This window comes from Elephantulus edwardii, unplaced genomic scaffold (assembly GCF_000299155.1).
Source record: "Elephantulus edwardii isolate Elephantulus edwardi_28Jun2011 unplaced genomic scaffold, EleEdw1.0 scaffold00022, whole genome shotgun sequence".
Taxonomy (NCBI): Eukaryota; Metazoa; Chordata; class Mammalia; order Macroscelidea; family Macroscelididae; genus Elephantulus; species Elephantulus edwardii.
This window is the reverse complement of record NW_006399772.1, coordinates 4,378,048-4,401,973: the sequence shown is the minus strand read 5'-3', so window position 1 is coordinate 4,401,973 and position 23,926 is coordinate 4,378,048. Positions and strand designations below refer to the sequence as shown.

Here is a 23,926-nt window from a genome sequence, read left to right as displayed (position 1 = left end):
TTCTCCAGCACCACAGCTCAAAGGCATCAATTCTCCTTCTATCCTCCCTAGTCACTGTCCAACTCTCTGAAGCATAACAAGTGATTGCAAAGACCACAGCCTGTATCAGACGCACCTTAGTCTCCAGAGTGACACCATTGCTCTTCAGTACCCTGGAGAGGTCCCTAATAGCAGACTTTCCCATCGCCATACGTTTTTTGATTTCCTGGCTACTGGTGCCCAGTTTACCTGTTTAGATTATCTGTTGTTATTACTTTTTAAAGAACCAGGCCTGGTATATAATATCTTGAGGTCAGCACACTTTTGCTTTAATGCAACCATAATTTGCTCAAGGTTCTAACTTGAGCTTTGACCTGTCAATCACATATTTGAAAACTGGAAAGGCGTGAGGGACTGTGTACTCTAGTGTTTTTCGAATTGTGCTCTATAAATTGGAGGCTCTCAAGGTCCTCAGATTTGGGACTATGACAGAGATTAAGTTGGGCCAACAGACTGGGTAAGGAATGAGTCACCTGACACTTTTCTCAATAAGATTAGCTTCATTTTGTTTCCTATAATGGGCTACTGTTTATGGCTCATCTGAACTAAGCTTCTATATAACTAATGAGAAAGAAAACTCCTTCAGCTGGATCCATTCCCTCAAATTAAACAGAGGCCCTTGAACCACAGAGAGGGTAAATGGCTTATCTGAGGCTCAACAAGCTGTCCTTATAAGGTCAAAGCTTTTCTCCATAACACAATGGGAAGAATTGATTGTAAATTAGGTTAGCACTTTAGCTGGGGTTTCTTTTCTCCAGCCCCTCCTCTTCAGTCAGACTTTGTTGTTATGTGCCATTGAGTTGCTTGCAACTCATAGCGACCCTATGTACACCAGCTCTAAACTCTGCTGTCCTGTGCCAATCTCATTGCCTCTGACACACTCATCCTGATTGCCCCAGTCACCGAATCAATCCATCTCAAAGAGGGCCTTCCCCTCCCGTGCCTGCCCTCCACCCTCCCAAGCATGATGTCCCTCTCCAAGGACCAGTCTCTCCTTACAACATGACCAAAGTAGGTCAGATGAAGCCTCAGAATCCTTGCGTCCAAGGAGCAACCCGGTTTAACCCTCTCCAGGATGAATGTTTGTTCTCTTAGCAGTCCATGGCACCTTCAGCACTCTTCTCCAACACTAAAGCTCAAAAGCATCAATTCTCCTTCTATCCTCCCTGGTCATTGTCCAGTTCTCTGATGCATAACAAGTGACTGCAAAGACCATACCTGTACCAGACGTACCTTTGTCTCCAGAGACACGCTGTTGCTTTTGAGTACTTTAGCGAGGTCCCTAACAGCAGACTTTCCCATCGCAATACACCTTTTAATTTCCTGGCTGCTGGTGCCAAGACTGTTGACTGTGGAGCCAAGCAAACTAAAACTGTGAACAATCTCAATCTCTTCATCATCCATCCTGATGCTGCCAATTGGCCCAGTGGTGAGAATCTTTGTCTTCTTGACATTGAGCCTCAATCCATATTGAAGGCTGCAGTCCCTGACCTTCAGGAGCAAGTGCTTCAGGCCCTCCTCAGTCTCAGCAAGCAGGGTTGTGTCATCTGCATAACGCAGATTGTTTATGGATCTTCCATCAATCCTGATGCCACATTTCTCCTCATAGAGTCCAGCCTCCTGGATGATCTGTTCTGCATACAGGTTGAAGAGGTATGGAGACAGGATGCATCCCTGGCGTACACCCTTCCCAATTTTGAACCATGCAGTGTTTCCTTGCTCTGTTCTGACAACTGCCTCTTGGTTCAAGTATAAGTTTCGCATTAGCATGATCACGTGTTCTGGGATTCCCATTCTTCTCAGAGTCAGCCAATCAAACGCCTTTACATAATCAATGAAGCACAGATAGACATTCTTCTGGTACTCCCTGCTTTCTGCCAAGATTCATCTAACATTAGCTACAATATCCCTAGTACCACGACCCCTTCTAAACCCAGCCTGGACTTCTGGCAGTTCTCTACTGATGTGCTGTTCCAGTAATTTTTGGATAATCTTCAGCAGAATCTTGCTCTCATGTGAGATCAACGTATTGTTCTCTAGTTTCCACACTCTGCTGAGTCAACCTTTCTTTGGAATGGGAACAAATATAGATCTCTTCCAGTCAGTTGGCCAAGTGGTTGTTCTCTAGATTTCTTGGCACAACTTGGTGAGCACATCCAGGGCAACATCTGTTATCTGAAATACTTCAATTGGTATACCATCTATTCCTGGGGCCGTATTTTTTGCTATTTCTTTCAAAGCAGCTTGAACTTCTTCATCACCACAGGCTCTTGCTCATATGTTGTTTCGTTAAATTCTTCTGTATCTGCCAATTCCTTTTGATACAATGACTCAGTATATTATTTCCATCTTCTTTTGATACCTCCTGGATCATTTACTATTCTGCCTAAAGCATCCTTGATTATAGCAATTCGAGGTTTAAATTTGTTCTTCAGTTCCTTGAGCTTAAGAAATGCTGAGCAAGTTCGACCCTTTTGGTTTTCGGACTCCAACTCCTTGCACATTTCATTGTAATATTTTGCTTTGTCATCCCGCACTACCTTTTGAAATCTTCTGTTCAGCTCTTTAGTATCTTGAATTCTTCCTCGTGCTTTGGCTTCTCTGTGCTCCAGTGCAATCTTCAGAGTTTCTTCTGACATCCATTTTGGTCTTTTCTTCCTCTTCTGTCTTTGTAATGAACGTTTGCACTGTTCTTGGATGATACCCTTGATATCCTCCCACAACTCATCTGGTCTTTGTTCATTCGTGTTCAAGGCCTCAAACTTGTTCTTGAGATGGTTCTGAAATTCAGGTGGGATAGACTCAAAGTTATATTTTGGTTTTTGTGGATTTGGTTTAATTTTCCTCAGCTTCAGCTTGAACTTGCATATGAGTAGTTGGTGGTCTATTCCACAATCAGCTCCATTCCTAGTTTTCACAGCTGATATTCCGCTTCTCCAGCGGTTCCTTCCACAGATGTAATCAGTCTGATTCCTATGCATACCATCAGTTGAGATCCATGTGTATAACCTGCGTTTATGTCTTTTAAATAATGTGTTTGCGATGAATAAGTCATTGATTGTGCAAAATTCAATCTTTCTATCTCCAGCTCCATTTCTGTCTCCGAGTCCATGTTTTCCAACTACTGATTTTCTTCTCTGTTCCCAACGTTTGCATTCCAGTCACCCATTATTATCAATGCATCTTGATTGCATATTCGATTGATTAGTACAATTTTTAATATATATTTTATAACTCAATTGGTGATAAAATTCATATGAGATATTCTGGATTCTTTTGATCATTCATCATGGGTGACTTTTGTATTACATAAAAGACTTATTGTTAAGGAACATATCTTTTATGATTTCTTACTTAAACTTTAAGAATCATGTGGATCCATTTTTACTATGACTTTAACCTTTTTGCTTCCAATACTAAATTCTAAAAAGAAAGCAATTGGAAATATGGCTGAAGTAGTCACAGTATTCCATTTGTCATGATAGGGCTTCACCAGACATCTGTTTCTTTCACCCATCTTACACTGAAGGTTATTTGATAGCCATGTGGCTTGCTTGGTGTGTGTGTGTGTGTGTGTGTGTGTACGGTTCATGTACAGTCATTTGACCAAACACGCTTTAGGTGAAATATCAGTATTTCTACAAAAAAAAAAAACAAACAATCTTCAAACTATGGAACAAATAATGCTATGGTCACTGTTTGGGAAAATTTCTGTAGCAGACCGACAAATTCTATCTACAATTTTTATAGTAGAGAGATTGAGGAATTAGTCAAGAATCCAGTTCATGCTTAGAAAAGCATTCATGACCTTTTGCTGTGCCATTCATCAACCCTCGGGCCCTCTCTGTCAGTGTTTCTTAAAAGACTCTACAGCAGAAAATCACTGCACCATCAAAATTGCTGAAAATGTAGACTCACAGTCCCTACGCCCCTCAAATGGAGTTTGCTTGTAACTCCGAAGATTACAGAGCACACCACAGCCTTGGGGTGAAGGTTCACTAGGGCTGGTGTTTAGACTTGAGTGCATCTTCTGAAGGGTGGTTTTGTTGACCCTTCCCTACTTTCTTAGACAGCTTGTTCTGTGGACTTTTGCTATCCAGCTGGGACATTCTGTGTTTACTTGTCTCACTTTGCCTTCTTTAATCTGCTAGATTCTAAACCTGCCTCTTGTCCAGGTCTATAGGCTTCACTTTCTGGCTTCCTAGCCTTAACATAATACCTGTCTTAAGTTTTTATTAAGCCTCAAGCTTTTGGTTCTCAAAGAGCCCTCTGACTGGTCCTTGCCTGTTCAGTTTCAGTCATGCTCATATCTAGGCCAATATTTAGAAACACCTCACCAGAATAAATAAAAATGGAAGTAATGAAGATCTTTATTTGAGAACAGTCTTGCATCTCTATTGTTCTCGGTGAATGAGTGAATATCTCAGGACATCCAGCAGATGGTCACTGAAATATCATTGGGCAGAGAAGACACAGAACAGAGTGAGGCATCAGACAATAAAACAAAAATCCAATCTTATTTGTGCTTCTTGTTGTTGTTGTTGTTAAGTGCTGCCGAGTCGTAGGTGACTCGTAGAGACCCTATGAACAAAAGTCCTGGACACCTGTATAACTTTCGTCCTTTCTCCAGGTTCATAGGGTTTCCAGAGGCAGTTTTTTTAAATCTGCTGATTCCAGAGTGGGTCCAGAGAGTAGAGAACTTCTAAATAAGGTGGGATTTTCTTTCTTTCCTCCAAAAAAATCCTCTGTTTATGTGTTGTTTTTTCTTATTATAGAATTTAAGGTAATCTAAATGCATCCTCTTACTATTTCAAGGCAGGGAAGGTAGATGAAGGCATTTGGATTGATTCTGTACTTGAAGAATGAACTTGAATTTCTTTTAGAAGGAAAGGCTATGAATTCATTATAATTAGTATACATGTATTATACAGGAAGTGAACTACTTGACATAGTTGGCTTAAGATGTATCCAAGGGTCAGGGAATGATATAGGACCAGGGGACGAATATATGTTCTTGCATATATTAACATTTCCTTAGCCTGACAAAGAATTTAATAATTATTCTTCAGAGAAAAGAGTTGTAAATCCATATACTTTGGGTATATATTTATGTATTTATGCTCAAGCTAATTAGTGAGATACATTTCTTATACTGTAACATATTTAATAAGGGTTTCTACACAGATGGTTTGTTCTCATTTTGTGATAGTACTTAATATTTTTGAGCCCTAAACTCTAGAGGCACTGTTCTAAGCACTTTATATGGATTAACTAACAGAATATTCACAATAACCATATGAGAAAGACACTATTATTATCTTCAGTTTACAGTTGGAGAATTGGAGACACTGAGAGCTTAACCAGCTAGTTTAGGGTCACATAGATAGGAAGGAGAAGTAGAAAATGGGCACCTAGACAGCATGCCTTCCATCCTAAACCACGATACCACACACTATCTGTTTTCACTCCTTAGTCTAGAAGGTTTCTAAGTAAATACACAGAGGATACAGATGTCAACAGTACTCTAACTTCACTCAGCCTAGAACCTGGGAGTCTGACCTTTTGTAGGGATACATGGGTTCAGGATTAATTGTAAATCGGACTCTATAAAACCTTTTTTTGAATTATTGACTATTGAGGTGATTACTATACTGACAGTAAATGTTGTAATTGCACCAAGTGGCATAATTTGTGTAAATGTAGTACCTATAAGGAAATTACAAGATTACATAATTGCAGCACATGAGGGGGTTGCAAGATTTCTTATTAAATTAGATACAGATGTGCGCAACTGCTGAACACAGATTTAAGTTTAGCAGTGGAAACAAAGTAATTATTTGGATTTTGGTTGGTCAAGATAACCTGAATTTCATATTCATTTTAAATATCTCTTTTAAAAACTGCACCCATTACTCAGTGGTTTTCCTATACCTAAATAGAACTGATTTTCCTATCAGAGTTTCTCTGCAGATCAGATGAACCAGATTGTAAATAAGAATATGTGTGTTGAGTGTGTACCCCTCTTCCTCAGCTCCTGGTTCCCTCATCACTTCTTGAAAGAGATCTAGATCTCAGAAAAACCGTGAAGCTCAAGAGCATTTCATTTTAATATGTTCTTAAGGTACTTTAAGGTATATTGGTAGATTAATGCAGTTTGTATTTGAGAGGTATACAAAATTGTATCATGTAGCTCCATATGTGTAAGAGGAATGGAAGAGCATAAGATAAATCTAGGAGTTTCCTACTCAGTGACCAAATTAGGGCCCACTGAAGTCTCAACTCCTTGTAGTAGGAATAAATAAAAGGAAAAAGCAAGCAGAAGATGTAGTTTATAGAGATTCCCTTTCCTTCCCCCCAAATTCGACCTCCTTCACTACACGGTGTTTGGGAATTTTAGACATTTCAGTAAGGTGCAGTATTCATAAAACAGGATCCGAACAATTCAGTGCTAGCTTTTGGCAATTATGACTTTCAATACAACGGCAAGTTAAGATTATCTATAGCTGCTATAGCTGATCAACTTGCTTTCCTCTACCTCACAAAAATATTCGCAATATCACTTAGTAACATACTAATATATCAGAATTCTGGACAGTACATGACAACTAAGCACAAAAGACAGATATTACTGGTGTCTAAGATCCAAATGCACTTTTTTGAGTGAATTTTGTGGTGACTGTTGTCATATACATATAAGGGGGGAAAGATCAATGTTATAAAGATACAGTATTTTTGAAAGGAGAAAACAAAAGTTTGTTACATTTTCCCCCCAGTACACTATCATGAATAGTGTTTGAAAACAAACAGGAAAAATTATATAGGGATGTAAGATGAAGCTACTCTGGGAATTAAGAGGCAAGCATAAATTATGTTTTAAAATTATATCCTTGGTACAAAATAATAGAGTAAATCAGAAAAAAAGGAGGAGAAAAGAAGAGACAAGGATAATATGATTTTTGTCATTACAGAAGTTCAGAAGGTAAGGGACTTTGGTTATCCCACAAAACTCTTAATAAATGAGATTAATAACTAAAAATAAAGAAAGAAGTATAGCAATTTCAACTTACAGGCTTTGGAGTTTTCCATGGAGAAAAGAAACCTGTAACAAAGAAAAAAAAATTGAACTTTGAAAATATACCATACTACCACTTCTTGGTGGTATAATATTCAGATAATCGCAATTGATTTTAAATTATTGAACAGTTAAAGAATACACATAATTAAGTAAGTCTGATTGTATAGTTTTCTCAAAAAAAAATCCTTCAACGGTACTGTACTGATGATTCTAAGAACAATTTCCTTATTTTGGTATTGAAGACACTGAGGCACAGAGAAGTTGAGTATGGCTGTCACTTTACAAAATCCAAATCAGAATATGGAGTCCCGGTATCGCAGACCACAGCGAGGTGTGCCGCTCATTGAAAGCCAAGCCACACCTGCAGGTTTTTAAGTAGGAGAAATAAGGACAGTGTCGTCCAGTTACCATTTATAGCCTCAGAAACCCAATGGAGGCTTTCTAGTTGGAACCGAGTCAAAGGCAGTAAGTTTGCATTTTTATTAAGAGAGAATATGATATTCTTAATGGCCTTTGGTCACACTATCTTAGTTTTATATAGAAATTCAGATTTTGGAGTATAAAGAAAATTAAGATATTTTCTTTTTAAAAAATGGTATTAATTTTGGGGAGCTCTGGTGGCCTAGTGGCAAGGAGCTGCAACTATAATCCCAGAGGCGCACGATTCGAATCCACCAGATGCTCTGCCGGGGAAGGAGGGACAATCTCCTCTTCTTCCAGTCAGATCTGATTTGACGGCACTCTCACATAAAAATAATAAAATAATAATAAACATATTAATTTTAATGAAAGTTTACAGAGACTTAGGGTATTCATTCATTCATTGTTGCACTTTTCTCCCTACCCACCCCCTCCTCCCCATTAGCTCTTCTCTTTGAAAAGTAAAAGAAAAATTATTTCATTGTTATACAATCCCTCCCCCCAAAGTCTACTCCACTGTTACAGACTTCATTCTGGATTCCTGTGATGACAATAATACTTAATCATATATGCTTTCTAAATAGTTCTCTCTCACATCTGTTTTAATGCAGTATACATCATTTATCCCGTCTTTCTTGGTCTTCCCTCAACCCCAGTGTCAGTCCCATTCTACAACAGTGGTCCTATGCAATATTTGTCCTTTTGTGACGGAGATATTTCCCTCAGCATAATGTCCTCCAGGGTTATCCATTTTCTATAATATTTCATGAATGCCTTGTTTTTCAATGCAGCATAGTATTCCATTGTGTGAATATACCAGAGCTTCTCTATTCATTCATTTGTTTATGGGCACTTGAGTTGTTTCCAGCTCTTTGTTATTGTGAACAAAGCTGCAACAAACATTGGTGTGCATATATCTGCTTGAGTGTTGGTTATGATTTTTTCAGGGTTTATTTTCAGTAATGGAATTACTGGGTCAAATGGTATTTTTATTTGCAACTTTTTGAGAAAGTGCCATACAGCCTTCCATAGTGGTTGCACCATTTTACACTCCCACCAACAGTGAATAAGGGTTCCCATTTCTCTGCAACCTCACCAGCATTTGATGTTTGCTGTTCTGTTAAATTTTGCTATTCTTACTGAGATGAAGAAATTAAGATTTTTAGAGGTAAGAGACCAAGCTTCTTCTTAGAGGAAAGGATTTTGAAACTCCATCTCATATACTTTGGGCATATAGCCAGGAGGGACCAGTCTTTGGAGAAGGACATCATGCCTGGAAGGGTAGAAGGACAGTGCAGGGGAGAAGACCCTGGATAAAACGATTGACACATTGACTAGGGTATTGGGGTTGGGTGTCTCTGAATCAGTGAGATTGGCTCAGGACAGGGCAGGCTTCAGAGCTTTTGTACATAGAGTTGCTATGAGTTGCAGGTAACTCAACAACATGTAACAGTAACAGCAACATCATGCTTATTTTTGATACCTACATAGTGAAAGCAATTCTAGTCTGCTTATCTAGTTAAAAATCAACCAACAAGCCTTCATTAGACTTAACTTTAAAATATATATACATATATACATGTATATTATATGTGTGTGTGCGTATTTTATAGGTTAAAAGTAATTCTAATAGAACAACCTGTAGAAAAGTGAGCTGCTAATTCAACAGCACACCTCTAGAGATTTGAATCCACTGGCAGCTCTGAGGAAAAAGGATGTATAACCACCTCCTGTGTGATTTATGGCCTAGGAAACCTAGTAAAGGCTCAGCTTTAGTCAGTTCCTTCTCAAGCATAAGGAGTTGAGTGAGTGAGCAGATGACCTATATTATACATCTTATTCTATTCTTTAGAAGCAGGAGTGGCATCCACTTCTTAAACAACATGCCTCTGGAAACTCTATGAGCTTGGAAAAATAAAGATACAGAAAGGCTTCGGGTCTTTTGTTCATAGGGTCGCTATGAGTTGTGCTCGACTTGATGGCAATCAACAACAATAGCAACAACATTCTATTTTCATCTTTTACGTGACTGCTTCCTAACTGCTTTTGTCTAGAGAGCATCTACTCTCATTTATCCTTTTATTCCAACAAACTCTGTGGTACATTATTTATTCTGCTATTACTTGATAGGTTGGTGGTTTGAATTTACCAACTACTCCTTCTATAAAGATTTAGTCTTGGAATTTTGATGATGGGAAATCATTATGAGTCAGAATTGATGCAATGACAATGAGCAATAGTAGTAATAAAACCTTCTACTTCAATGTTAGCACAAAGTTCTGCAAGAAGAGTGTAAAATATTTGTAGATTAAGTGAACCACTTCTCATCAAAGCCACACTTCTTTCCAAATGTATTAAGCTGATGGGTTCAATATACATGACATGATCTCAAATGGCACGATGATTCTATTGACCTAGTTGTAATGAGAAGACCACTGAGAAAATGAAGAGACTGAATATTTTCTCTTTGTGAAGAATATGAAATTAGTTTCCAAAAAAGGCAGTGCTTAAGAGGAAAATGAATAATAAACATCTTCTGTTTGTAAAGGCTTATAGCCTCAGAAATCTTATATGGCAATTCTATTCTGAATTATAAGGTCCCTCAGAGTTGGAAAGGAATGGAAAGCGGTGGATTTTGAGGTTTCTTGGTGTGGATTTTCCCCCTCTTTTTCTTTAGGCAGGGAGATAGTGCTGATGGTATTACTCTGATTTTAAGGTATTTCTGACCCACTAAACAAAATACCGACCATAAAAAGCCACCCATAAACTTCCCTTCAACAATGTAAATTTCTTATTAGAAAATGGTAGAAAGCCTTTATCTTCTAATTTAAGTTTCAAAGGGATGGAAGATCAGATTATTTGTAGCCATGCTAGAAGTAACTTGATAGTTAAGTAGAGGAAGGAAGAAAAACATCAATTTCTCTACAGCAACAAAGACAGCATGGAAAAAGAAACTAAGAAAATAATACTTTTCAAAGTAGTCAACCACAAGTTGACTTGGGAATGAAACTAACTAGAGACACAAAGGACCTTTATAAGGAAAATGTCAAAATGCTATTACATAAACAATAAAAGACCTACTAATTAAATGGAAAAATATTCTTTGTTCATAGATAGGAAGACTCAGCATCGCGAAAATTTCAATAACTACTAAAAGCAATTTACATGTTCAAAGGAATCCCAGTACTGATGCAAAACTCATTTTTCATAGGTATACCTATGTTCATAGCAGTATTATTGACAATAGCAAGAGACAGAAAAGGCAAATGGTAGGATTATTTGGAGAGTAAGGAGATCCAGAATAAGTAAAGCTCTTCTGAAAAACATAAACAGAGTAGGAGGCATAGCACTCCCTGACCTCAAAACATTCTACACAGCCGCAGTAATCAAAACAGCATGGTATTGGTACAACAACAGAAACATCAATCAGTGGAAAACAATCAAGAACCCAGAAACCAACCCAGCTACTAAGGAATAAGAACCTATCAAATGTGGAAATGACAACCTCTTCAACAAATTATGCTGGCAAAACTGGACTGCCACTTTTAGAAAGCTAAAGCAGGACCCACATCTCGCATCATACACAAAAATCAACTCTAGGAAGATCAGAGACCCTAAGGGTAAAACCCAAAACCTTAAGTGTCATAAGATACAACATGGGACCAAAGTTAGAAGACTTAGCCTACAGCATAAATAAGCTTGCAAATAAAGCCAGAAATACACAAACAGGAGAGGATAGAATTGAACCTTCTAAATATTGAATTCCTGTGTACATAAAATAGTTTTTCCAATATGATGAAAAAAAATGCCTATAGACTGAGAAAAAACATTTGGCAAATCTCAGCTAAGAGTCTTATAACAAAAGTTTACAGGATATTACTGGACCTCCACAAGAAAAAAACCTGATAAGCCAGTCACAAAATGGGCAAAAGACATGAAAAACTCTTTACAAAAAAAGACATTCAGATGACAAACATACACATTAAGAACTATTCAAAATCACTTGTAATCAGAGATACAAAAATCAAAACAACAATGAGATACCATCTCACACTAGTATCAGTAATAAAGTCTAACAGAGCAACAAGCAATACATCTTGGACAGGATGCAGAGAGATTAGAACTTCCATGCACTGCTAGTGGGATTGTAAAATGGTACAATATTCAGGAAGGCAGTTTGTAATTTCTTAAAAATCCCGAACACAGAAATCCCACATGACCCAGCTATGGCACTGCTAGGAATAAACCCCAAGAAAAATAGAAATGAGACACAAATGGAGATTTGTACACTTGTGTTTATAGCAGTGTTATTCACAATAGGAAGAAGATGGAAATAGCCAAAATTCTCATCAACAAATGAATGAAAACTGTGCTACATTCACTCAATGGAAAACTATGCAGTACTAAGGAATAATGATTTTAGTAAAATGCTGTAATAAAATTCTATATAACGTGAAAGAGTTTAGAGAGCATTATGGTGAGTGAAAGAACTCAGTCTCATATGAACAAATACAGCATAAGGCCATTACTGTAAGAATAGAAGGATAACTGAGCAAGATGTGTATAAACATTCCAAAGTGAAAAGAGGAAGGGTGTGGGGGGAAAAGGAAGGGTGGAAATCACTAGGATAGCAGAGGTTAGTGGGTAGAGGGGAGTGTGAAGGAAAAGGTGGGATTCAACAGGGACTTGAAAAGATGAGGTGCAATAGGTAGGTTTTTGTTATGTGCCAGTGAGTCAGAACCAACCCTCCAGCCAGTTTTCAGAGGCAAGGGAGCACCTTCTTGCTATTAGACCTCCAGTACTACCATATAATAGCATAGAACAATAGTAATTAATCGTATAAAAGACAATGTATGTGATTGTATGAAACACAATGTAAATGAAAGATTGTATAAAACACAATGACCATGAACGAAACACAATGTATATAAATTACTATATGCAAGCCAATAAGAATATTGTTGCTGTCGTTGATTGAGTCCAGCACGACTCATTGTGACCCTATGAAGAAGTCGTGAAGGCCCTCTACAACTATCAACATTTATCAAAGTTCATAGAGTTTCCGTAGGCATGTTATTTAAAGAAGGGGTTGCCACTCCTGCTATTAGAAGAAAAAAAAATTGGTCAATGGGTGATATTATAGAGAGATCTCTCTTTCTCTCTCTCCACTTCTCCCTCCCTCCCTCCCCCCACTTCTTCTCTCTTTCCTGTATTTGTGGAGTTCTAGTGGCCTAGTGGTAAGGACTTGCTCTGCATTACTCAAGGAACATGGTTCAAATCCACCGGCTGCTCCATGGGAGAAGGGTGGACAATCTCCCTTACAATTAATTGCCTCTGAAAACACATTGGAGGGTCAGCTAAGAGTCAATTCCAACTCTATAGCACATAACAACTACAAAAACTTGTCTCTATAAGCCCCATTATACTTGGCTTCTTTGAGTCATTTGCTTTTCCTGGAATCTGGTGGTTTGGTCTTTTACCGTACTGTGAGGTCAGTTTCAATCTACTAGCCATTTGTTGGGAAAAAGATGGGCAGTCTCCTGTAAGAACTATTTACCACTTTGGAAATCCAGTCAAGTGTCACTATGACTTAGAATTTAGTTTGGTTTTTATATGTGTATAAGGAATTCTGGTGGTAGATGGTGCACTACAGGTTACATGGCTAACCAAAAGGTCAGCAGTTTGAATCTACTAGCTGTTCTATAAGAGAATGATGGGTAGTTTTAAAGCTTTATAGCTTTGGAAACCTGTTGGAGAGTCCCTGTGGGTTAATGGGCTTTGTTTTGTTTTATATACATATTTAATGACAGTTCAGAAAAAAACCTTATGCTCAAATTTCCTTTAAGTTTTGTTCCTGTTTAATAGCAGCAAAAGCAAGCAAGCAAGCAAACAAAAAAAGGAAGGATGGGGATAGAATTTCACCACCAGCAAAGAAGAAAAGGAGAATGCAGTGCATGACATTAGGGGCCAGAGATTCTTTTACCAACCAGACCACAAAACCAGCATTCACCACAGGCACAGCAGACAACCAGACATCCAACGTCAGACAGAGCTGACCTAGGACTGCTACCCCATGTAACTAGAAACATGGCCCTTTGACAACCTTGCTAGATAACTTGGAAGGATATGCCGTGGTTGGTAGGATTAATAGAGCTTTGTAACACCGGCCTGAAGTCACAAAGTAGAAGGCTTAAAGACCTGTGAGCACACTTCAGAAGCTGCCCTGACTAAGAGGTTGTATCCTGTTAACTTTCCTAAGAAACCTCATAATCATGAGTATGATTCTTTGTGGTTTGTGAGCTTTTGCAATGGATTTCAGACCCTGTAGGACAATAGGGTTGGTATAAGAATTAGGAGAAAATCAATCTCCATAATAGTCTATGTGTTTCCTACTGCCAAAGGGCCCCTTTAGAGTAGTGAGAGAAGATCTTCACCCTGAAACCTACAGCGTCCCTTTTCAGCAGGAAGTAGCTAAGAGAATACGCCATCCCCTTTTCCTTATGAATCAGGGTGAAGTCTCTCTCAGGGAGGAGTGATAGGGAATGGCAAGGGACACACTGACAAAGGAGATTAATCAGAGCTGACTTTAACAAGCACTATGGCAATTGGACAATTAAAACAGACATTTGGGGGGGGGAAGAAGAACTAACTGGGGAGGAGGGTAGAGAAACAGTGCAACAATGAGTGAATGAATGAAAACCCAAAATCTCTGTAAATGTTCATTAAAACTAATAAAATTTAATAATAATTTAAAAAAAGAATTAGTAGAAATAGGTGTGGGGCCATGGGGGGCATGTCTGCCCTCACAGGAATTGGTTTTGTGTTACTGAGGCTGTTGATGGGAGAAATTTCCTCTTGTGGAATTAGTAGAGGCTGGAATTGTCTCTAATAGTCGTTGCCATGTTGCCACTGCTCTTTATACAAGCACTGTTTGTAGGAAGTGTTACATGTTTGGATTGTTAACTAATCAATCAGCAGGTAGAATACACCAGCAGCTCTGCAGGAGAAAGACAGAGGGCTTTTTCCCATAAAGAAGGAGCCTAAGTGTCTATCAACAAACAAATGGATAGAAAAACTGTGGTACATTCACACAATGCAATATTACACAACATTAAAAGACAATGAACTTGTAAAACACCATACAACATAGAAGAGTCTAGAAGGCATGCTGTGTGAATTATCTCAGTCAGAGAAAGACAAATATTGCATAATACCACTTTTGTAAAAAACCAGAATAGACATAGGACAGAAAGAACAGGACAAGAAAGGATGGATAATGAGTGAACACTATTCTAGAACAGGTGAAGAGAAGGACTATCTGAAAGGAATGGGTAAGTAGACTAGAACAGACATGCATTACAAAAAGAGAAGCTGGGGTTGGGAGGGAGGAAAATATGTACTGATAAATGAATGAAAACCTAAACTTTCTGTGAACTTTCCCTAAAAACACAATAAAAGTTAAAAAGAGATGTTGGAGATGGAGAGAGCAATATTATATATATGACCTTAGCAAGCTAAAAACATAAGCTATCATACAAAAGAACATGGATTTTCTTTCCATATTTCACTTTTAGCATTTTTGGCTCATGTTGATGGTAGGTCCAGTGCCAATGAGAGGCACAATAAAAATGAAATATTGAAAGCTACCACATGCTATATTTATCACCTTTAAAATTGGTATTTGTCCAAAATAGAAACAACTCAGATCCCTAACCTATTTATAGGAAAAAAATCTAGAGAAATAACATACAGTTATCTAGACACTTAAGCAGTCTAACTCAGTCATAGCTAATGTACTAATTGCATCTCAATGTACTTTTCTTTATAATAAAAAGATCTCTTTATTATACTTATTATTATTTATCATATATAAAGATCACTTTACGAGAAGAGTAAAACAATGTAATTCATCATGTTTCTTAGGTCTGTAGGGATCCAGAATTAAGGTAATATTTAAATGGAGTAACTGTCTTACCTAAGGAGGGATGTGGGGTTTGGTCTTTTGCTACTCAGCTTGGTGGGGTTATGCTAGTGATGTGTTTAATTGAGAGTTTGTTGGTGGATTGGAATCATTTGCCTTTGGGGCAACAGTGTGACTTCTTACCCACTAGGTCATCAGAGCTTCCAGAAATGAAACTAAAACTTTAAAATTCTCCAACAGACAGACAGATGTTATATTGGACTTATTTTTGGAAGCCTTCTGGTAGAAGCTATCCCTGAAGAAAGATAAGACTTCTGAAATCTAGGAAGTTTTTCATACACACACTTTGCTGTTGTGATTTCCCATACCCTCTCTGTGTGTACTTGTGTGTAACCGTGCTACTTGGAACAGTTATTTAAAACTTCTTGTTAAGCTTGATTGCTGTTTCTTGACTCAGTAACCATAGGCACACCATTAGTCCTCTGGAAACCGTTCCATCTTGCCTGATATACTTTTCGGTCTTAAGCATTTAGTAGTCTTTACTGAGACTCATAATATTTTCAATTCTCATCACTCATTTTCACAGAGAAACAGGAATAGGGATGTGAACAGCTTCCCCCTCACCCCCCAAGCCTTTAAAAACCAAGGCAGTACTTTTTACAATCAAGTTCATAGATAAAAGCTATCTCTTTCAAGTAATGGTACAACATTTTCCTTGTATATTTGTTCTTTTATGGTTTCTAGTGGTTACTTCTCTAGAAAGCTATAAATCATAATTCCATTGCAGGATCTAAAAGGACTTGATCCATGTTTTCTGTAGTGATCATTTATTGACTCTTACACTCAGCAATGTGGTGTGTGTGGTGTGAGTACATGCACACATTTAAACATATTTATTTACTGGAGTATTCAGATAACTAAAGCAAAATACATCAAGTTACAGTTTATAAGGAAAATAGAACATGGGTAAAGACACACACACACATACACACACACACACAAAGATAACAAAAGAAATGGAAAAATGACAATACACAAAAACCTCTGGGATACAGTTAAGGCAGTCCTCAGGGGACAGTTCATAGCAACAGGCAAACATAAAAAAGGAAGAAAGAAGTAAAATCAATGTCCTAACACAACAGCTACATCATACAGAAAAAGAGCAACAATCTAATCTCATCTAGAAGAAAGAATACTATAAAGACAAGAGCTAGAAATCAATGAGTTAGAAAACAGAAAAGCAATTGAGACCATCAATAAGACCAGGAGCTGGTTCTTAGAAAAGGTCAATAAAAATAGATAAACTATAGACAAACTTAACAAAAGAGAATAAAGAGAAGATACCACTAAAACAAGAAATTAGAGCGGTGGCATCATAACACAACCAGATGAAATTAAATCAGTAATCTCAGAATATTATGAAAGCCATATTCTGATAAATTTGAAAACCTATAGGAAATGGACAAATCCCTTGAAACTCACATCCTACCCATATTGACATGGACAAATGTAGAACACTTGAACAGACACATCACAAAAGAAGAAAATGATCAGGTCATAAAAAGATTCCCCCACAAAAAGTCCTAGCCCAGATGGCTTCATAGCTGAATTCTACCAAACATTCAGAGAAGATCTATCACCATGTTTTCTTAAATTATTTTTAAAAATGGAAAAAGAGGAATACGCTTAGAGTAATTTTATGAAGCAAGCATAACCCTAATTCTAAAACAAGACAAAGGCATTACCAAAGAGGAAAACTACAGACAAATACATCTCTCATTAATACAGATGCAAAAATCCTTGAAAATATCCTGGCCAATAGAATCCAACAGGATATATATATATAAAAATAATTCATCATGACCAAGTAGGATTCATAACAGGCATTCAGTTATGGTTCAACATAAGAAAAACAATCAACATAATCCATCACATTAATAACGCAAAGAACAAGAATTCCATGATCCTATCAGATGATGCAGAAAAGGCCTTTGACAAAACCCCTTCCTGATTAAAACACCCAGCAATATAGGAATAGAAAAGAATTTCTTTACATAGTGAAAATCCCAAAACCAAGAGCCAACATCATACTTAATGGAGAAGACTAAAGGCATTTCCCTTGCGAAGAAGGACAAGACAAGGATGCCCACTTTCATCACTTCTATTTAACATTGTATTGGAAGTACTTGCTAGGACTATAAGAAAAGGGTATGAAATAAGATGCATCCAGATCAGCAAAGAGGGGATAAAACTTTGGCTATATGCATATGATATGACAGTACACACAGAAAATACCAAGGACAACAAAAAACCCTGTTAGAACTATAGACCAATTTAGTAGAGTGGCAAGATACAAGACCAATACTTTTTTTTTTAAAAAAAAAATCCATGAAATTCCTCTACGGTGAAAAGAAAGCAAAGTAAGGAAACTAAGAAAATAGTTATGTGCCATCGAGTCACCTGTGACCCTATGTGCAGCAGCTCTGAACCCTGTACTGTCCTGAGTCAGTCTCACTAATTCCGATACACCAACCTCTTCTGCCCCAGACACTGTATCAATCCATCTCATCTGAAGTCTTCCTCTCCTCCGCCCTTCCAAGTCTGATGCCCTTCTTCTCCAAGGACCAGTCTCTCCTGGCCATGTGTCCAAAGTATGTGAGACGGAGCTTCAAAATCCTAGCTTCCAAGGAGAAACTATTTACATTAGCCAACCACACACTGAGATACTAACTAGAGACAAAAAAGACACAAAGAAAACTACAAAACACTACTTTGAGAAAAAAGTAAGACTTAAAGAAATAGAAAAATGTTCCCTGTTTATGGATTGGAAGACTCAATATAGTGAAAATGACAATCCTCCTAAAAGACATCTACATGTTTAACACAATCCTAATACAGATACCAAATCAATCTTTCAAAGAGATAGAAAAGGAAACTGGCAAGTTTATTGGAAAGGAAAGATATTCCAAAATAAGCAAAGCACTTCTGAAAAAAAAAAACCACCAAAAACCAACAAGTGGTAGGCATAATACTCCATGACCTCAAAACCTACTACACAACTGTGTAATAACCCAATGGTAGTGGTACAATGACAGACATATAGACTCATGGAACAGAACTGAGAATGATAGAAATGCTGAGAAACATTTCCTAGTTCTTTTTTTATAAGCTACAGAAAATAGTAGGAACCACTTTGTAATCAGACTTCTTTCACTGTGAATTTCCATGCACTGAGCTATGAAAAGCTGAATGTTCTTTTCTTTTAGTTAAAGAAAAAAGAGAAAGAGGAGAACAATATCACATACATGTCACATGAGTGTGAGAGAGAAAGTAAAGAGAGCATTGTGTTTCATGGTCTCTGTGATATCCTGCTGGGAGTTTCTTGGTGTTGCAGATGGTTGATACACTTGACAGATTGATCACCATGCAGTAGTGCCTCAGAGGAAAGGCTGGGCAATTTACTTCAGAAAAAGAATCCATTGAAAACTTTATAGGGTTTTACTTTAAGAGGCAGGGGAAATTACTGTCAAGGATCTCTCCAGAGTACAAAAGAGTCAGTTTAGAGACTAAAGTGCCCCTGGTTCAAGTCTTCGTCTTCTCAGTTGCCTGCTGTGAATCTGAGAGCTGGATAATGACGTAAGGATGACATGAGAAGAACTGATGCCTTTGAATTGTGGTGCTGGAGAAGAGTATTGAACATGTCATGGACTGGCAAAAGAACAAATTTGTCTGTCCTGGAGTGAATAAAACTAAGTTGATCTTTGGAGGCAAGGATTTTGAAGCTACATCTCAATTACTTTGGGCATATTGCCAGGAAGGACTAATCCTTGGAGAAAGACATCATGCTTTGAAGTGTAGAGGGTCAGCACAGAAGAAGACCCTGGATGACATGGGTTGACACAGTGATTATGGCAATGGGAACAGGTGTGTCAGAGATGGTAAGGTTAGAGCAAAGTTCAGAGCCATGGTTCATAAGGTCACTATGAGTTGCACTCAACTAGTAGTCTGACATTCATGAGTTGCTATGAGTTGAGACAGACTTGATGTCAGTGAGTTGGTGACATTTTGCCAGAAGATAGGAAACAGAGTTGGACACTTACCATAGACCCTTCACCTCTTAGGTTATCCTTTCTTTTAAAGAATTTTGTGTGTTGAAGGGAAATCACATTTCTACTCATCTTTCTGAAAACATTTCAGAAGTTGAGAAACTCTCACAATATACAGTAAAACTAAACTCATTGTCCTTAAGTCAGAACCAGGAACCCATTGCTGACCTTCCAGTGGGTTTTCAGAGGCTATAGATTGCATGAGAGGAGAATGTCCATCTTTTTCCCACACAGCAGCTGGATTCTAGCCACCTGCCTTTGTGTTGGCAGCAAAACTTCTCACCCACCACATCAACTGAGATAATGCTTTCAATAAAGAAAATAATTTTTAAATACTCTCCCAACTGCAAGTGGGGGAAATCTAAGTTTTCCAGTATCTTCTAATGGGGTCAAGTTGAGGTAGAAAAATACCACTAATAAAATAATCTTCAGATTGAAGACCCTCCCATTTTCTATGACCTGGAAAATAGTTCACAAATTCAATGTGCAGTAAATGGAAGTCAGTAAGGCAATGAGCTAAGTTCCATTAAAACTAGCTCAATTCTATTCACTTTCCCCCTGGATTTTGACTGATTCATGTATTTCTTATTAAAAGTCATTAAATGGGTTGAACTCTCTAGCTCCTTTACATCATTTGCTCAAGCTACTGAAAATCAATAAAAAGGGCATTTTTTTCTTAATGAAACGGAAATGACTTTCCCTTAAGCAACCACGCAAGATAGATTGCTGGTGGTACCATTCAACACCATACCACCACGTTTGAGCCAAGCCATGCATTCCATTTTCAACAACTTGTCAAATTGGCTGTCATCTTTGACCTGGAAACTTGTTTTTATTGTAGTGAGCAGAGGGTTTGTTTACAATAGTTTAAAAATTATTCTCTCAGCATTACTTAAAACCATCTTTTAAAGAAAAGGATTTTTTCTTATTAAACTCTATAAAGCTGTTGTTCAAATGACCATTTTTCTCTTGCTGTGTTCCTACTGAGAGAGTAAGCTGACCATTTCAAGTAATCCCAACGAAAATCTAGAAAGGGTGAGTCTGCACATGTCTTTGGATAAAGTCAGCTACATATAGGCTAAAATAAAGCAGACAAGGCAAACAACCAAGCAAGAATTAAGGAATGGACAGAAAGAGCAACTTCAGAGGGAGGTGAAGCTTACAGAAAATATTAACAACTACAACAGGCATTTTTATTCATTTCTTGAACAAGACCAAGGGCAATGAAGAGTGAAGATTGCTGTTGGGTTTACGGCACATTATAAACACTTGACAGAGAATGTGTAGAGGAATGAGTACTTGAAGATAGAAAATTCCAATTGTAAATGTTTGGAGTTTTTTTTTTGGTTTTTTTAAAATGATGAATACATAGCACTAAATTATTTTGTTTTTCAGAACTCTTTTAGAAACATCTTTCAGTAATTCATTACTTTTTGTTTTGGGACTTTAAACTAACATTAAATATGGAGTTTTAGATGTCTCAGGAACTTAAAAAATTCAGTACAGCTAAAGGAGAACTTTAGATTTTTCCTCCCAAACCTCTTCTGTGTTCTTTATTTTGGCAACTTTCATCTGGCACTCAAAACTTTTAAGACAAAATTCTCAAAGTTATCGTCAATATTTCCTGCTTCCTTATCACCAAAGTCTGTGATTCTATCTCCACAATCCCTTTCAAATTAAGTTTTCTCCAACCCCAGTCACCATTACCATACACATCATTTCCTCTTCCTGACCTCAACTCAGCCTATTGACATCAGTCAGTAAAATTCAGCTGACCCTCCGCTGGGTTTATGAGGCTGTAAAGTCGATGGCAGGAGATTGGCCATTTTTTTCTGTGAGAGTCACTGGTGGATTTGAACTGGTGGAAGTATGGCTTTTGGGTTAGCACCACAACTTCCTAGGGAACGTGCAACAGAAAATGTTACTGAACCTGCTTAACAGGCTTCCGTGGATTCCTGTTACACTTAGGTGAAAACTCCATAGACCCTGTATACATTGTCTCATACTTGCTTCATAATAACTCAGGAGCTCCTCTTCTTCATTCACCAGAATTCCCTGAACAAGTCAGGCCTTCCTAACGCCAGCGCCCTTGCACAAGCTCCTTTATGCTCCTATTGTTTTCCATTCTTTCTACAATTATACTTAATTACAGCTTAACTGTCACTTTCTCAATAAAGTTGTCCCTACATTTTCATATTTTTTTAAAAAAATGTTATTGTGGTAAAATATAGATAGCACAAACTTTTGCCATTTTAGACAGGGGAGGAACATATTTTTCCATTTTAATAATTTTTAAAGTGTGCATTTAAGTGACATTAATTATATTCATCAGGTTGTGCAACCATTCCCACTATCAACTTCCAAAACATTTTCATCATCCCAAACCCTGGCCTTTCATTTCAAAGAAAAATTCCTTATTGTATTTTTTCTAACATTTCTCATTTTTTCCCTTTTTATGGTATTGTATGGTATTCATTATTATTTATAATTATACTTATAAAATGAATATTTGTAGAAATATTAGTTTAATGGCCATCTTCTCCATTAGATTATAAATTCCATTAGGGTAGTGACCATACCTATTTTGCTCACAGTATTCTTAGTATTTAGCACTATTTCTAACAAGTAGGAGACAGCGCAATAATAGATGTGAATGAATTACTAAAGGTGGGGAAGGTGGAGGAAAGACAGAAAGAAAGAGAGACTCAAAAGCTACTTGGAAGAACTGGAGGGGCATGATATTTGTTGGGCGTGGCTAGAATTGGGTAATAAGAAGATAAAATCTGGAATGAGTTTCTGTTTAGAAAGCTAACTAGATAATGGTGTAGTCAGTCGAGATGCAAGAAGATGATGTCTCAGAATTCAGTCTAGCGGTTAGTTCCTGGGCAAGGTGAGTTTGAGGTGTCTTTGGGATGAAGTGTTCGGCAGTAGCTGTTCTGTTGTATTTGGTTTGTTGTCTGGTGCTGGTTAGAGGCATCTAGATTGGAGATAAAGTATGCCGTACAAAGATATATAAACATTATCCAGTGAAGTTGTACAACAATGAATGAATGGAATTCCAAAATCTCTGTAGATGTTCATTGAAATGAAAAATAAAGAAATTAATAGGAAAAAAAGGGGGGGGGGAAAGGAAGTCCTAAGGATCTGTAGTATGAATGAATGATGAGTCTAGGAAGTAACAAGAAATCAAAAGCAAAAGTTTGAAGAACAGAAATATTTATAAGCAAAACGTTAAATGTTTTTGTCAAAAGGAATGCCACTGGTGGGCTTAATGGAAGCATCTGAATGGCTAAGGCAGAGGCAGAGATCAATTTTCAGTGGGTTCAAATGATAGGCTGTGAGGAGGGCGAGCACAGAAATGGCTATGACTTTAAAGAGACAGGACCACAATGGCTAAGAGGAAATATGAATGAAGTAATGATTTCTTTCGGGTGTGATCGGCATGATTACATCATGATGATGAGGAACCCCAAGACTGAAAATCTGAAGATTCAAGAGGACGGAGGATAGTTAAAGAAACCATTTCCTCAAGAGACCGAGGAGATGGTATCTAGAACAGAAGGGGTTGTTGTTATGTGCTGTAGAGTCGGCATTGCCTCACGGCTGACTCTCCAGCAGATGCTCAGAGGCTGTAAATCACGTGGGAGGAAATGGTTTGTCTTTTTCTGGCAGAGCAGCTAGTGGATCCAAACCTTTGGGCTGGCAGTACAGCTCTTGACCATTCAGTCACCAGAGCTCCTCTGAGTGCAGTTCGCCACGGTGCTCAGAAAGTACGGGGCAGAGTGGTCAAGGGGCTAATTTAGCAGCTTCTGCCTCACTGCCGGGATGACGCTGCAGTGGAAGAGTTTACTCACAGAGGCTTAAAGTGGCAAAATCAACGGGGAGTGTGTAGGAGTTCTGGTTATAAAGGGAAACTAAAGGGAAAACAGAAATAACTTGTGTCAAGTTCAGAGACTGAGGCAATAATGTAAACAGGAAAGTAATCTCTGAAGCAGCAAAGTAGAAAAGTTATGCACATAGAATTTGAGGTAGAAATTACCTCTAGGCATGTGGCTTTATGTATTTGCTATCGGAATCCTTGGACTATGAGTGAAGCTTTGCTGCCTTGTGGCTAACACAATGGTGACCTTGAGCAAGTTGCCAAACTTCACTAAGTTTAAGATTCACATACAGAACAAAAGAAAGAGGAGGGTAGGATTTATTCATCTGAGAATGAAATAAATAAAGGAATGTACTCTGTATTTTGGCAACATAAAATGATGCACTGTTCTATCGAATGCTTTCTGTATTTCATTTTTTTGATACACAATGGTTGTTGTTATTAGCTGACACCTAGTTAGGCTCCCCATTCATGAAGGAATGGAA

At 37.8% G+C, this 23,926-nt stretch overlaps 1 protein-coding gene across 1 annotated transcript in view; it reads right to left on the bottom strand.

Annotated features, from left to right (window-relative positions):
* Window positions 1-23,926, bottom strand: part of MAGI2 (membrane associated guanylate kinase, WW and PDZ domain containing 2) — a 1,911,292-nt gene that overhangs the window by 214,615 nt on the left and 1,672,751 nt on the right. The window contains exon 11 of the mRNA XM_006882679.1: window positions 7,107-7,138. Within this exon, the coding sequence (XP_006882741.1) occupies window positions 7,107-7,138 (32 nt within the window). The remainder of the gene's footprint in view (window positions 1-7,106; window positions 7,139-23,926) is intronic.